Source organism: Diadema setosum, unplaced genomic scaffold, assembly GCF_964275005.1.
Source record: "Diadema setosum unplaced genomic scaffold, eeDiaSeto1 scaffold_36, whole genome shotgun sequence".
Taxonomy (NCBI): domain Eukaryota; kingdom Metazoa; phylum Echinodermata; class Echinoidea; order Diadematoida; family Diadematidae; genus Diadema; species Diadema setosum.
In genome coordinates this window covers 326,780-343,343 of record NW_027307662.1, presented here as the reverse complement: position 1 = coordinate 343,343, position 16,564 = coordinate 326,780, and the positions used below count along the sequence as shown (strand labels likewise).

The following is a 16,564-nucleotide window of genomic DNA, read 5'->3' as shown; positions in this document are numbered from 1 at the left end:
AAAATGCCATTCGTGTCTAGTTATTGCTTTATTTATTGCATGGTGGTCCCTTTCCAACAAATTGGAGAGCAATATTAAACAATATCGTTTCCTTAAATGGAGCATATTGTATTCAATTAGCCAACGCTATGATAAGCAAAATTTGTGGGCAGTTATTCTCTCATTTTCTCACAATGATATGCTGCAAAAAATATATATATAGATAGCAAAAAAACTGGAAAGGTGCAGTTTTACCTATAAAAAAAACTCATAAATTACATATTGATACCTTTTATCTTATATTCATGATGTGTCTTTTGCTATGTAAACAGCTGAATATAGATAGATAATAAATTTCATCTTCAACATCAACTTCAACTCCAATTAAGAATTTCTTTGCAACACATAGAACCCTGAGAAATCCGAACACATTATCAAAAAGTTATCACCGTCTCTGAAAATATGCTAGACATTAATACTTACAATGAACATGAATTGACAATTGAGAACGCCTCTGAAAACAATTAAATGACCCTACTTCACTCTCGGGAGTCTGCTCAAAAAACCACACACGAGTTCAGGGAATAAATCTACAGATTACAGGGGTTGGTGTCGAGGGTCAAACATTGTTGTGAGGACTCACCTTAACTGGTATTACGGAAACCGACACAAGATTCCTGAATCGCCCCACAGAAGGGTCCACATCCTCTGCAGGAGTAACAAGGATGATATGAACATTACACTCACATAGTCAACACGACACTGAATGTAATTGCAGTCCATTGCAATCAACATAAAAACAAATAAACTTCAATGCCAAGTGACTTATTTGGCAGTAGGAGTTGGCGTCGTAGAGGATTAGCATCATTCATTTTGTCAACATAACATATGACTGTACATTGGTCTCCCCGAACACGTGTCACTGCTTGCTGTGCGAGGTAGGGATCTGATTTTTTTCTGTTTTTATCTAATACACTGTTACCACGACAATGCACTAATCGCCACTTACAGCTGTATGCGTACATATGCACTGGTATCAGCCATGCTTATGTCCACCTTGCATACGTTGAATAATCGCCTACGTCCAAGGTCTTTTCAAGTTCTCTTTTCTTTATATTCTATTGATTTGAATCCCTCATAAGCCAAAGTTTTTCTATAAAGTCAGAGCTATTTCTTCATTCCAAATAGATTTGACTTAAGCAAAGTTGACGGTACTACTACATGAAAAGACTACTTCTACTTGGCTACTCATACTACTACAACAACAACTACTACTACTACTACTGCTAATATGATAATACATAAAAATAACAATAAGAATAATAAATAATATTTATTTTGCACTAAATGCAAACATTTATTTTGCATTGATACAGAACAAGTAGAATTGAATCAAAATACAGAATTATGAACATTGTGTTATGTAAACAGCACAGGAAAGGAAACATGCCATGATCATCTGTCAATTGTTAGAAAACTTTTTATCCTTCATTTGGTATTTCTCAGACATGGACCCCGTTTACAGTGCGAGGCTCGGCCGCGGCCGAGTCCACCTTCATTTCAGTGTAAACGCGCAAAAGGCCAAATGCTTGGCCTCACATTTGGCCATGCTCTGGAGGTGGTCTCGGCCGCGGCTGAGCCCGGCCTTTTCTCAGTGTAAACGCAAACTGGGCCAAATGCGTGGCCAATTTTAGTCTGGCTTCCAAACCCTCTGCCTGTACTATTTTGCTGTTCAGGATATTAACCCCCTCAACGTCGAAAATTATTATAGTTTAAGGTGGTTTTGTCCTGCAAAGGATTTTTTCCTTCATCAAAGGCCTTTGCCCGAACGGCGACTTCGTCGCCACAGAATTCATTTGGCAAAGGGTCTGAAAACCAGACAATACCAAATTGCGTTTGTTTTAATACAAGCAGAGCACCACTACGACAAAATATTGAAAGGTTTGAATCAAAAGCGCGGCCGAGCCCGGCAGTGTAAACGGACAAAATTGCGGGGCCCAGCCTCGCAATTGAGGCTGGGCTCGGCCGCGGCTCGGCCCAGCCCCGCACTGTAAACGGGGTCATAGCTTTCCTTTACAGGTAAGGTACTATGGTACCAAATTTTCTGTCACCTTTTAAAATGTGGAAACATATAGGTACATATTGTAGCCATGACACAAGCCCAATTCAATTTGAATTATTCAAAAGAAGCCAACACCACAATCTTTGCAAACAGACTGACTGACTGACACACAGACAGACCTTCTGATCAACCCACTGACAAACAGATTTCTATCTACATCCGCGTCAAACTTTCCTTTGGTCTGAAATGTAACAGCTCCTTGTGCCGACCCACATGCCTATGGGCCTTCTGATGCTTGAGTAGAGACTCCATCTCTTCATCCGCTTTGTGATCATTTTCTAAAAATCTCTTGCTGTCCCACTCGAGTTTGAATTTCTCCCACTCTCACATTAGTGTTTTGTCATGTATGAGTATGTTTAGAATTAAGGTTAAGATAGTACCGGACTAGAAATGTTGCTATGGTGACTGGTATGCCTCCGCCATAATGCTTGGTTCTCCTAATAGGTCTATAGTACAATGTCTTGACAATGTGTGATGACAGTTTCACATGACTGGTAAAATATTAAAATGACAGGTTTTTCACAAATGTGTTGAATGTTCACTTTCCTTTCACTAGGTTTAATTGGATGAATGGCTATATTGCCTAAGAGTGCAGGTATTGGGGGATTCAAGGATATTTACTTGACTTTTGACCCTTTTATAAGTTTAAGGAAGAAGTAAAATTTAGCACTTTCACTTGACCTTTGACCTTTTGGCAAGAAACTTCAAAGAGAATCTCTATTGGGTAATACATGCATACACTAAGTTTCAAGAAAAATCCTACAAGCATTGCATAGAAAAGAGGGAAATAGTGAAATTTTGAGGAGTTGACCTTGACCTTTGACCCATGACCCCTAAATTCCCTAGATAATCACTGCCAGTCAGTACATGCATATATGTACTAAGATATTAAAGGACAAGTTCACCTTCATAAACATAAGGACTGAGAGAATGCAGCAATATTAGTAGAACACATCAGTGAAAGTTTGAGGAAAATTGGACAATCGATGCAAAAGTTATGAATTTTTAAAATGTTTGTGTTGGAACAGCTGGATGAGGAGACTACTATAGCTTATGAGTCATATGCGTACAACAGTATAAAGAAAATGTAAAGAAAATTCAACATATTTTCACTTTTTTCGCATAATAAAAGAGCACTTGACTTGCTTCTTTCTAAGGGCAGGGGGAATAATATCACCCATAACATATGTCGGTAACGAGTCAAGGGAATGTGTACTTTTTTCAAAAGATGAAATTTTGTGAAAATCCCTTTATATTTTCCTTATATTGTTGTACGCATGTGACATCTAAGTTATTCATACACTGCAGTAGTCTTCTCATCCAGCGGTTACTGCACAAAAACTTCAAAAATTCATAACTTTAGACCGGATTGTCCGATTTTCCTCAAACTTTCAATGATGTGTTCTACTGATATTGCTTCATTCTCTCAATCCTTATGTTTCTGAGGGTGAACTTGTCCTTTAAGTTTCATGAAGATACCTTGAACCATTATATGAGATATGGATGAAAAAAAGTGAATATCAACATTTTCACTTGACCTTTGACTTGAAACTCATGACCTGAAATGCTCTCTGAAGAATCTTTCTTTGGTAGTCAATGTACCAAACACTAAGTTTCAAGAAAATACCTTCAGGGACTGCATAGATATGTGGGAAACAGTGAAAATTAGGGCATTTGACATTGACCATGATCATATGTGCCCAAAAGTTGATAGGCAAAGTTTGCCCACTCATACATATACATGCCAAGTTTCATTAGGATACCTCAAACGTTTTTTAGTTACGCTATCCAAAAAAATGATTACGGACAGAAAGACGGACAGACTGACAACCCGAAGACATAATGCCTCTGGCGACACTTTGTGGTGGAGGCAATAGTAATAATGATATTAATAGCGTCTTCTTTTTTTTAAATCCAGGATAGCCTCTTCAGTGTTGCCACTGCTCTACCTGAGGGTCCTGCCATCATTATAGCCCAAGTACTATTTACACACCTGCGTAGAGGGGGATATGGTGGGTAAAAGCAGCTTGTCTAAGGATAAATTATAAAGCACTGGGTGGAAATGGAACTCCAGTCCTCCACATGAAGTCGTAAGCCTTATCCACTATGCCGCAGCACTTTAGAACCTTAGAGCTTCCAGTATCCACTGTAGGGTCTGGAACCTGGCTACAAGGGGCATCGTTATTCAAGCTTGTCACATGCTCTACCAGCACATAATCAATGTATTGTGTGCGTGATCTCACAATAAAGAGTATCCCGTTTGTTGGGGTCAATGTGGGAAAATTTCCTGTTTAAAGGACAAGTTCACCTTCATAGACATGTGGGTTGAGTGAATGTAGCAATATTAGTAGAACACATCAGTGAGAGTTTGAGGAAAGTTGGACAGTCCATTCAAAAGTTATGAATTTTTGAAGTTTCTGCTCAGTCACGACAGGATGAGAAGACTACTATAGTTTGTGATGTCATATGAGTACAACTATATAAAGAAAGTATAAAGAAAATTTAAGATATTCTCGCTTTTCTCACATAATAAAAGAACACTTGACTTCTGTCTTTCAGAAGTCGGGGGAAATAATATTACCCCTAACATAAGTCAGCAACAAGTCGAAGAAATGTGCGCTTTATTCAAAAAGTCAAGTTTTGTAAAATTCTCTTTTTCTTTTCTTTATATTGTTTTATGCATGTGACATCATACACTGTAGTAGTCTTCTCCTCCAGCAGTGATTGCACAGATACTTTAAAAATTCATAACTTTTTAACGGATAGTCGGATTTTCCCCTAACTTTCACTAATGTGTTCTACTATTAATAGTGTTGCCTTCAATCAATCCACATGTATAAGAAGGTGAACTTGTCCTTTAAGAGTCCTGAGCTTAGGGTGAGAGTCTCTCCTCCATGCATGTTCCAACCCTGTATCTCACCTGGATTGATGACTTCGTCTTCTTCTCCGAACGAGACATGCGAGTGCTTCCTCTTCCTCTTGGCCCGCTGCATCTCCCCCTGACTCTGAGTCTCCTCGAAGCCAATTGCGCCGATGCGCTTGTTGTGAGCCGTATTGAACTCTGTTAAATTCTGTTGCGGTTTCAGAAACGCAAAAGACAATACCGATGACATCTGTCATTCAAACATGATTCTACATTGCACTGCATTATGATTTATGGCAAAACATAGTTCTGGTATTCCTGCAAAATTGTCAAATTTCGCTCCAAAATCTACACATTTCCTAGGCATATTATGCCTAGCAAATGTGTGGAATAAGGCTGTAATAACAATAACATTGGGTAATGATGAAAATGCGAAATATTACCCCAAAAAGTTGTTCCTCTGGATTGTACAGGGTTGTACTATGGGAGCACTTCGCGTTCTGGCTGACCGCAGTTATGGGCCGAGTTGATACAACGCGCGCATCAAACAACCTCTTTGGCGCGCCTACAAAATGAACATGCGCCTACAGTGTGTAGAATATGGCAACCATAAACTGTGTATAAATTGTCTGAGACGAAGTTAACCTGGATCCTTTTGGAATAAAAGTCAGTATACCAACTTTTATTTTTGATCTCAAAATACTCCGAAACAACTCATCACCGCAGCAAATCACTTCAGCCAGGGAAGTTTCTTGGTAAACTCTTTCGGTATATCGCAAGCAAATATGAAATTCTGCAAGAGGGGTTCTCAAAAACTTACCAGAAATATGTTTTCACTTTTAACAAAAGGGGAAGGTCTAGGGTTAGAACAAAAGCATTTTGGCACGGTAGATCCATCTCCTTTCCATGCTATGATTAATATAAAATAAAAATAGACAAACAGAACTGCAGGGGATTTTACCAAGACTACACGTAAAATAAGAAAATCAAAGAATGTTTATTTGCATGTTATTGTGCTATGAATTGGTCTGCGGGCTTACAATGCCATTTACCACTCCACACTCAATGCCTATGATTGCTCGCAAGTCACCTACTACAGTGCACTCCCATTTAAACAAACCCAGTTTGACTGAAATACTCATTAGGATGAAGTGAAAATTCAGGTCCAAAAATTCTCATCTAGATATTCTTATAAACTATAATGTACAACTATAATAAGATATCAATACAAAAAAAAAGAAGACAGCTGGTTCTGAGGACTTTCTTACACCATAAAATCAAAACATTTGCGGCATGAATTTGTTGCAAAGGAGCGGATAGCCTTTTCAGCGGCATGAGATTTGCACGAATCACCTTTTGGCAGTCCTTGCATGGTGCAGACAAATACTTTCACGTGCATTATACTTTACTGAATTTTGGCTCCTAGCAAAAGTTTTATGCACACAAAAATTTCTGGTCTTAGGGTCTTAGGGTAATATACATTGTAGGAGTCGCCTCCATCAGGAAAACTGAGAAAAGGGTCCTCTTACGTCCAGTTCATTCTCTTCCTCTGGCAATCCTAGCAGCCCAGTGGAGATGTCCTCCTCCGTCTTGTCCATCACCTCCGCATCGGCTGGCTTCATCGCCACGGTGATGGTCTGTGGCTTCTCCCGCAGGATGTAGGAGCGGGTGGAGGCCCCGAAGTGGATGATGCTGTCAATTGGGACCTGCTGGGGCTTGTTGGCTTCCAGACAGATAGAGCCTAGGAAGGTCCCATGCGCTTGAAAGGGGAATAGCAAGACCCAGAGAAAGACCGTAAACTTAAATATCTACTATGGCACCACCAATGCATTGTGGTGTGTGCCTACAATCCAGCTTCTTTGGAGGCAAGGGTGGGGATATGGCTCAGTCAGTAGCGCATCTACCTTCACATCCAAGAGCACCGGGTTTGAGTCCCCGAGTCTCACTGAATAATGTTGTGTAAAGTATTCCGTCCCCTCTAGTATAAACAGGCAAAAACACTGTCTCTCAGATAAGACATTAAATGGAGGTTCCGTGTGTGGATTAGCAACGGCACGCATACGTAGAAGATAACGTCCTAATTACGTGATCATACTCTCTCTCCAAACAATGAGAGACTTCTATATGATACTATATAAAAAGAAACCTGTTAAGTTGCGATTCAAATTAATGATTCCCATGTTGAGACTTTGCTTTTATGGCTATTGAATAATGAATTGCCCATAAATGACATGAATAAACAATTATTATTCAGTGCTTCATCATGGCTAGTACAAGTACGTAAACACTGATTGAATTTTGTTTATTTAGGTTAATAAAGGGCAATTTGTCAGTCACTTGCAACTGTTTAGTCCTTGGTCTAATTACTGTCCTGTACTCATTAGTGTTGATTGATGCTTCAAGTGTACTATCATGTTCATACTGGGCAATTCCATAAATTTGTCAACCAGAGGGTCAATTTTTCAAAATGAAATTATCAGCACAAATTATATATCATTTTGATGGGAATTGTTTAAACTGTTCAAAAATGTAAATTAGAAATGCACTTTACCAAGGTCAAGGTCACAGGAGTGATTTCATTGAAGCCATTTAACAACTGCTGTGGAACCACTTTTATAATCCACTATTTCATTTGATATTTTTTGTGAAGGAAAAGAAAACTTTTCAACTCACTACATCATTAAATATGAAGGTAATGAATCACTTTTTCCATATCCATAGGGTAGAGAATGTGAAAGTGACAATTTATGTTGTCTTCTCTACTTTTATTTTATGCATTATTTCAATGTACGTCCGAAACAAAAAAACACCTGTTTTTAATCTCACATAAAAACTTGAATGCCAGTAAACTGCAAAATCTCAATGCAAAGCAAGTTTTTGTTGCTTTTCAAGTGTGTAACTTTAGAATTTTGTAATTATCTCTAATTAATGAAAAAAATATGTGTTCGGACGTACACTTTTTTATGTACGTCCGAAACAACTTTTATGTACGTCCGAAACAACTTTTATGTACGTCCGAAACACTTTTTATGTTGACTTCTTACTGTGCTCTGGAACCCATTGAAAACAATCCTATTGAGCTTACATGTTTAAGGAATACATTTCTGTGTCTAATCCTCTTGTATACATAGGTTTATAGTATTCAATAAAATTTTAATTATTCATTAAATAAACAAATTCTGTCCATGTATGTGTGTACACAAACAAGTTAGGCTGAACAGAAAGTGTGGTCTGAAGTTGATACTGTGGAATGTATGAAAACCACCAACAGTAGGGAATGGTCATATATCACATTCTGAGACATTCTTAGACAATGTGTCTTTACAAGGACAGATATTGATTACTTGCTTACTTATATAGAGCAGAGAAGGTGGCTTGTTGTATGAAATACCCTCCTATTTTGGCCAAGACTGAGTATTTCAGCTTCTTTAATATCACCTTGCGTTCACATTGCAATACTACAATGTACTGTTTCCTACCATTTTTGTCACTGGTGTTTACAATCCTAATCCCGTGACTTGAAGTTATCATCTGCATCTTCATGCATTTTGATTACAGATAATGGACACACAGCCTGCAATTTAGACAACAATAGACATGATATACATCATTGTTTTTACGACCTAAGACCTCATAGATATACAATGTTCAATTCACTTTGGTTAGTTCTTAAACCTTTTGTCAATTTTCTTGACAAAGCTATGATGTATCTCTTCTGTCAAAATCAGTTTCATGGTCTTGACTGTAGTATCTATGTTATATCATATTTTTTTTAATTTAATGATTTAATTCAATGCTGCACATTGGCACCGGTCCGATGGTCCAGGACAAGTAAAAATTACTGGACCAGTATTTTTTTTTAAGGGATGGACCATTTAAAGATGGAAAAACTGGGTACCTACTGGTCTGACAGACCAGTCCGACTAGTAGAAAAAATGGGTAAGTGTGCAGCCCTGTCTAATTTGTGATTTATGTTCATGCACTTTAATCATTCATTTGAAAATTACAGACTGATGTTGCTGCCGAAGGAGTACTGGAGCAGGTCATGCCATAAGAATGGTTATGATAGTGTTAGTGATTTATGATAATAATTATAAATATTTCAGAGTGAATAAGATTTTTTCCATAGAATAAATTATGCAACAAAAATACACTGCATAGAGCCCATTGTTTAGCAGGTACTCAGTAACATTTCACTTAATCTAATATTATAAAAAACAACAACATCAAAAGGCCTTTGATTACCAGAATCTTCCAAGCAAAATGCAAAACTGTCCCACATTTTACTTTCTTCATACATTACAACGCATGTTTCTGTGAGCTTGACCTCACAAAAAGGAACCCATAATGTTTAAATTACACTGAATGTTGTGTTTAATACATTGTACATAAATCACTAATAAATTGAATGTGACCATGCAATTTTTGCTTTGCTCTTTTCATTGTAAGTTCAGAGAGTTTTGAGAACAGAGTAAAAATACATGTAAAATTTTCTGGTCAAATACATGTACTTACTGTTGAATCAACATAAAGTAATCAGCAAATGGTTTCTTTTGATTATTTTTTTCCATAATTGTAAAGGTCCTTGTTTACTACTGCAATATGCTTTAATATAGACTAGGGTTTAATTCTAATACTGGCAAAACAGGCCTATATTTTACTCTTATTTCCCATAAGATGGCACAATCAAGTAGCTTTGACTTGCTCATGAACAATATCCATTGTGTCAGGATTACTCTGTTGTTGTCTGTAAAAAATGTATTGTTTTGCCACCATGGTATGCAATGTACATGTAACAAATATCTAGTCAGTATGATACAAACAGTTATTGGTGACTACACGTAAATCTTTCGATTTTTCACAAATTTTATTTTTCTTTCTGTTTGTAAATAAATGCATCTGGTACAGTACTTCGTTGACCGTACATTATTTTGTAACGTGAAAAAAAAATGAAATATAATGTTTATATAATTAATATAGTAATTGGTTACCTACAGTTTGCAACACATGTGATTCTGTTGTTCTGGCCAGTTACTTTTTAGGCTGTATTTTGTGTTACAATCACAAAGTTTGATATGAGAATTTGGTTCTGTAATACACGTATCATGCCTGAATACTGTTACATGTATTAAGGCAGCTGATATTATGCACAGACCCTATGTATACAGTATTTTCATGTTCTGAAGCTCTTTCTAGCTCACCTGAGCCAAAAGCTCAAGTGAGCTATTGCGATCGCCCTTCGTCCGGCGTCCGTCGTGCGTCGTGCGTCGTCCGGCGTGCGTAAACTTTTTACATTTTCATCTTCTTCTTGAAAACCCCAAGACCGATTTTCATCAAACTTGGCATGTAGCATCCCTAGGGGGTTAGGAACTCAATTTGTTAAAATGGGCACCATGCCCCACCCAGGGGGCCCCCAGGGGCCCAAACCCCCCAAAATTAAGGAATCCGTAAAAATCTTCTTCTCTAGAACCAGAAGTGATAGAGCTAAGTTAATACTATGAGTTAGTACATTGATGACTGTAGTTTTAAGTTTGTTCAAGGCAGAATCAGGGGTGCCCCCCTTGGGACCCAGGGGAGGGGGTGGGGGAGGGGTTCTAATGGGGCCTAAATTGTACATTTTCATCTTCTCCATAAGAACCCCATTACCCATTTTCACCAAACTTGGCAGGTAGCATCTGTAGGGGGTTAGGAACTCAATTTGTTAAAATGGGCACCATGCCCCACCCAGGGGGCCCCCAGGGGGCCCAAACCCCCCAAAATTAAGGAATCTGTAAAAATCTTCTTCTCTAGAACCAGAAGTGATAGAGCTAAGTTAATACTATGAGTTAGTACATTAATGACTGTAGTTTCAAGTTTGTTCATGGCAGAATCAGGGGTGCCCCCCCCCCCCCTTGGGACCCAGGGGAGGGGAGTGAGGGGGGTCCTAATGGGGCCTAAATTTTACATTTTTATCTTCTTCTTGAGAACCCCATGACCCATTTCCACCAAACTTGGCAGGTGGCATCCCTAGGGGGTTAGGATCTCAATTTGTTAAAATGGGCACCATGCCCCACCCAGGGGGCCCCAGGGGGGCCCACACCCCCAAAATGAAGGAATCTTTAAAAATCTTCTCTAGAATCAGAAGTTATAGAGCTAAGATAATACTATGAGTGAGTACATTAATGACTGTAGTTTCAAGTTTGTTCATAGGAGATCCAGGGGTGCCCCTCTTGGGGGCAGGGGTAGGGGGGTGGTTGGGAAGGTCCAAATATGGGCCTGAATTGTACATTTTCATCTTCTTCCTGAAAACCTCAAAATGGATTTTCATCAAACTTGGCAGGTAGCATCCCTAGGGGTCAGGATCTCAATTTGTAAAAATGGGCACCATGCCCCACCCAGAGGGCCCCAGGGGGCTCCAATCCCCCCAAATTAAGGAATCTTAAAAAATTTGGGCCCTTATTGTACATTTTCATCTTCTACTTGAGAATGCCTGGTCAAATTTTGGTAGAGCTGTGAATAATTTAGATTAGTGATTGCGTGAAAGGTGAACTTGCGATACTCAGGTGAGCGCTAGACCCGCGGGTCTCTTGTTTTCATTTACACTGGTAATGCTGACATGATAGACAAGTGCTATCATCTGAGAAGGGCCTAGGATGAAAAATAGTTATGTAACAAATTTCTTTTTGCATAGTTATAAGTGCTGTTGAGGGTGTACAAAGTGTACGTCCGTAACGGCGGTCGTGTACGTCCGAAACTGTACGTCCGAAACAAAAAACAAACATAATAATTTCCATGTTAATTGTTTAAATTGCTTTTTTTTTTTACATTTCTACATCATTTGACATCTACTTTAACTGATATAATGTGAATTTTTAGAAAAATATTGCATACTTCACAGAACTTTGTGACTGAACTTATGAAGTCAGAAAATTCACTTTTTCTGTGTACGTCTGAACACATGCTATTTTTTAACCCGTTGAGGACGAGTCCCGAGTATACTCGGGCAGGTGTCTATGGGAAATGCGTGTTGTAGCAAAATCAAACCGTCCTCAACGGGTTAATCATTCCAAGGTCACTGAGGTCTTGACATAATTTTTTCAAAGTTAATTGTTTTCTACTAACCACTTGTCATATCATGGCCAGAAAAAAGTTTCATATTCTCAATCTTGGTATCTTTGGCAGCTTAATAATGTGTTCAAAATGTACGTCCGAATTTATGGAATTGCCCTACTGTAAAACAAGCCAACAGAAGTTTGCCGACACTGTTATTCTTCAACAAGTATGCTGCCCACTGCTGGTTTAATATCAGCATGCTGGCCCTAATATATTTATGGAACCTGTTTAAGACCCAAGTGTCAAACTTGTGCCAGTGTTTCATGCAGCCAACATACTTACTGCTACCAAGGTCAACGATGAAAGACCTGTTGAGATGTTTATGCCACAAGAGGGCGGCATGCACACGTGAGCATGAGGCATGGTCGAGGATAAAGTCACAGACTATTGAGTTGCGGCCAAAGAAGTAGCACTTCTTTTCATCAACCATCATTTTCTGAAATTGAATGAAAATACAGCACTGTAATGTCACAATTTTTTCTTTCTCTAGATTTCAAAGAATACATGGAAAGAACAGCTATCTCTGAGTCTTACTACACATGCGGTCAACTGCTCATTACATTAAACTCAACAAATGATTGTTTGACAAGCATAGTGTACAGTGTACTGTTAGGGCTATTTGGGATGGTGAAAGAAGATGTTGCCAGCCGTGTTTATTCGTCCCATATAGGCCCTTCTTTCAAGTCATATGTGACCCGCTACAACAAAAGGATCCTAAAGTTGCTGAAGGTTGAGACGAAAAAAACTGAGTTTGAAGTCACATCATCAAAATGGGTCAAAACAATCGGTTTGTGTTTTTTGCATAATTTCGTAGTCTAATGTTTTGTCTATTATCTGCCAAAATTTAGCAGCTAAATGATTAAAGCAAAGGCAAGAAATCAGCGTTTTTCTGCGCCATGATTTTCCGACTTTCAACGTAACAGAAACGTGTCCGAAGTTTTGGATTCAGAGCTGCACCTACAATTGTAGACTCCCACCCTAGCAACGAGGGAGTGATCTTATTGGTCAGTGCGTGGCATCCTGCATAGTGATTGGTCGTGCGTAGACCACTTATGCTAAGCTTGAATGAACATCGCGGAGGTCGCTAGGAGCATGCCTTGTATTATCAAGCGGTGAAAACTGTCTCGCCTCCCCTTGATCATGATAGCATCGGAAGGAAAACTTTGAAGACGTTTTTCTCGAAACTCTGATTTCCTCAACCACTTGACATGCACTTATAAAATCATCAATATTTCTGCAACCGAGCACTTTTATGGGTTGTGCTATATAATATATGAAATTAAAGTAGAAGAGTAAAGGAATAATGTCATGCCATTTCAGAAAATTACCCTCCCCCGACTTTCGCATCCTTTTGTTGTAGCGGGTCACTTTCCTATTTCCATTGCTCTGGCACAATTGCGATCAATGTTTCCAGGTTAGCATGCCTGTACAGTGACAGGGCGATCATTAACGGCCACCTGGAAACATTAAACTGCACATTACTTGAGTATGAGACCATTCTGAAGCAAATAATTTTCACACATGTACTCTTCAATGAATCCCACAAAGATTTGAACAATCATCCCCCAGCATTCCCACTGATCAGTTACTAGCCATCCCCTTTAGAGACCTCTGGATGATTTTTAGATTTTTACATATTGATCAACTATAAATTAGTTGAGGACAGAGTTTCAGAATTTGTGATAATTGGGATGAAGAATAAGAATATTTTCAAAATTTAGAAAAAATTGCAATGAACAAGGATGATGACATGGCAGAGTCACCATAAGAATGCATGAGTTGGGGCTCAAGGAAGCAGAACAAAAGAAGAAGGCATGCATAGATTATACACTGGTGAACTTGCAAGCAAGCGGTATTCAAATTGTGTACACTGCTACATTTCTGAAATATGTGAACCTCCTGTGTCATCATCCTTGTTCAGTGTAATTTCTCAAAGATTTTTCAAAGTATAATTTCTCTGCTCAAGAACCACAATAAATTCCACAAATCTATACATGGAGTTGTCGATTTATGTACTACATAATGTGAAATTATGAAAATCGTCTGGAATATCCCTTTAAAACTCTCATTCATTAACCAGGGGAAAGCTTAAATTGACACACCACTCCTGTGGCATTTACATACGTATAACTCAAATCCTGCATAATTTAGCCAGTCATTTCAACCAATGGAATAGCTGCATTTTGCTTCTAAGCCATTGGTGCAAAGTGTCTTTAGCATGCATTCGATGAGCTTCTTCAAATATTGAAAGAGCTGTGCGGACTGACTGGGATTTTCACCACCAAACACTTGTAGCAACAGGCGGTAAGTCCAGGGCAGAAGTTTTTACGATAAAGAAATTCAGCCAAGTCTTCAGCAAAGGTGCTTTGATTGGTTCCTATGTTTTTCTCTGATGACTAGACTAGACTCCATCTCGCATGACAATCCATTCCTCACTTCTTTTTAATATAATTTTGTACAAGCAATATCAACCAGAAGATGAAGAACCTGAATCTCATAGTACATTTGACATTCTTGCTACACCAATCTGTATGTTGCATGGGCCGACCGGGCTCAAAAGTGATTAGAGACTAAAAAGTTAGGAAAAGTCAGACTGATGGAGATTTTGCTCACCTCAATCATTTTGTTCTCCTTCATGACATCCAAGTGCAGACCTGCTGGAGCCTTTCCAGCCCTAGTGACACACAATGACAGAGTGGCACAGAATGAGTATTGAAAGAAATATATAGTAGGGTTTACATGATTGAAATAAAAGAAATAGTACAATGAAAGTGAGTGGAAATGAGTTACAAACAAGGTAAAAGGGGAGATAAACTGCTGTGACAACTGGGATCTCAGTTTGACTGAATTAACTTCCCGCAAATCTGCTCAAACCATCACTATGAGATATTGCAAGTCTACTTTTTCATAATTGTCAAACTCCCACAAAGACATGTAGGATCTATGACTGCAGTACTGAGTACTATGTGAATTACTGGATTTCATGAATTTCACTATGGAGGTTTTACTTTACCTTGTGTTGTGATATTAAACATCCCCATGACATAGGTTCTAACGTTACAATCTACTGTATTTTCCCATACAGTATCAACACTGTGCTGTTCTTTGCCGACTCTGACCCTCTCTCTCTTACGAGTCTTAATTGTTACCCAGTTTGTGTGACAATCACAATGGTGCATTTGAGAGCTCTAGATTGCCTAGTGTAGTGAGGAGCCCGGCAAGACTTCCATGTGATGTACCCCCCTCTAAATTGCATTATGTATTTAAGTAACAATCCCTAACATAAATAAGTTTAGGTGTCTTTGGGATTAGGATTTACTCAGTTTTGGATTAGGGTTACGGTGAGAGTGAGGGCAACACTGATCTCGGTGTCCTAAAGATCTATGGGGAAATGCGGACTTTGAATCAGAAGAAGCTCATTAATACAATGACAATGTCAATGAGCATGATGAGTAATTTAGATCTAACGTTAGAAGTCCTGCAGCAAGTGGATAGTGGGGGGTACATACTACATGTATGGAAGTCTTTCCAGGAGCCCGCACCTCACCAGGGGCCCGAATACCGTCACCCTGTTAAAAATTGTTACGAGCGCACTGAACAATTATCTATCTAGGAGCAAAGCAACTAACTTAAAAATGGGTCTAACAAAGTTACATTGTAGATCTAGACCCCACACTTCTCTCTCCGCGCAATTTAACACCAGCGCAGCCCCTGTAAGGTTGGGTGTTGGACAGTACATACGAAGAAGAAAGTTCAGCCGATTGCTGGCACCGGTACTGTACCACTACCAGTACGACGAGAGTAGGCCTAGTTCAAATCTACTCATACTCTCCCCTGCTGGCCAGCTACGGTTGCTGGGCATGGGGCCATGGGGCTCGTCCTTGTCGGCGCCGCCGCTGCCGCGGCCGTTTACAGTGAGGATACTGCGCTGCGTGTACTGTAAAACCGCGGGTCCCACCGGCACAGTTCTACTGCATGGTTTTCATGCTGTGCCGAGTACTGTGCAGCACAGTGCTAGTCATTTACACACTGTCTGTAGAGTCTGCAAGCGAGATCAGACGCACTGTGCTACTTCAAGGGCTTTTTTTCTCGGCATAACCACCAACATTCTTGATGGTGACTGCACATTTTCATGATGTCAATTGCTACTGCTCCGCCAATATCACAACTACAACATACTTCCTTGAATGGATACAACCATTACGAAGACTTACCATGAAGGGACATCAAAATTCGCCATGTTTCCAGATGTGGAATATTTTTCGACGCTTGTCGTCTGCTGCCATCTACGTTTCCTATCTTGATTTGCTCCTGGCCTCGAAATTTGATTTTCCGAGGGAGCAAATTGGCGGATCAAGGGAGGGGGAGGACCGCACGCCCCCCCCCCCCTTTACATTTTGTTGAAACAAACGAAATAAAACGAAAAAAAAAATCGGGGAGGCGTCCCCCGGCCTTTACGGAATTCCTGGATCCGCCCTCAAGGGCGTCGAAAGTGGGAGGGGGGGGGG

At 39.4% G+C, this 16,564-nt stretch overlaps 1 protein-coding gene across 1 annotated transcript; it reads right to left on the bottom strand.

The window, feature by feature from the left end:
* Nucleotides 1–622: 622 nt before the first annotated feature.
* On the bottom strand, nucleotides 623–16,296 carry LOC140245812 (nuclear inhibitor of protein phosphatase 1-like; the record flags this gene model as incomplete). Its single annotated transcript, XM_072325320.1, has 6 exons — nucleotides 16,271–16,296; nucleotides 14,670–14,730; nucleotides 12,339–12,492; nucleotides 6,494–6,723; nucleotides 5,022–5,172; nucleotides 623–687 (listed from the first exon to the last, which is right to left on the bottom strand). Coding segments are annotated over exons 1-6 (687 nt in total), but the record flags the coding sequence as incomplete, so codon positions are not given.
* Between the last annotated feature and the right edge of the window lie 268 nt (nucleotides 16,297–16,564).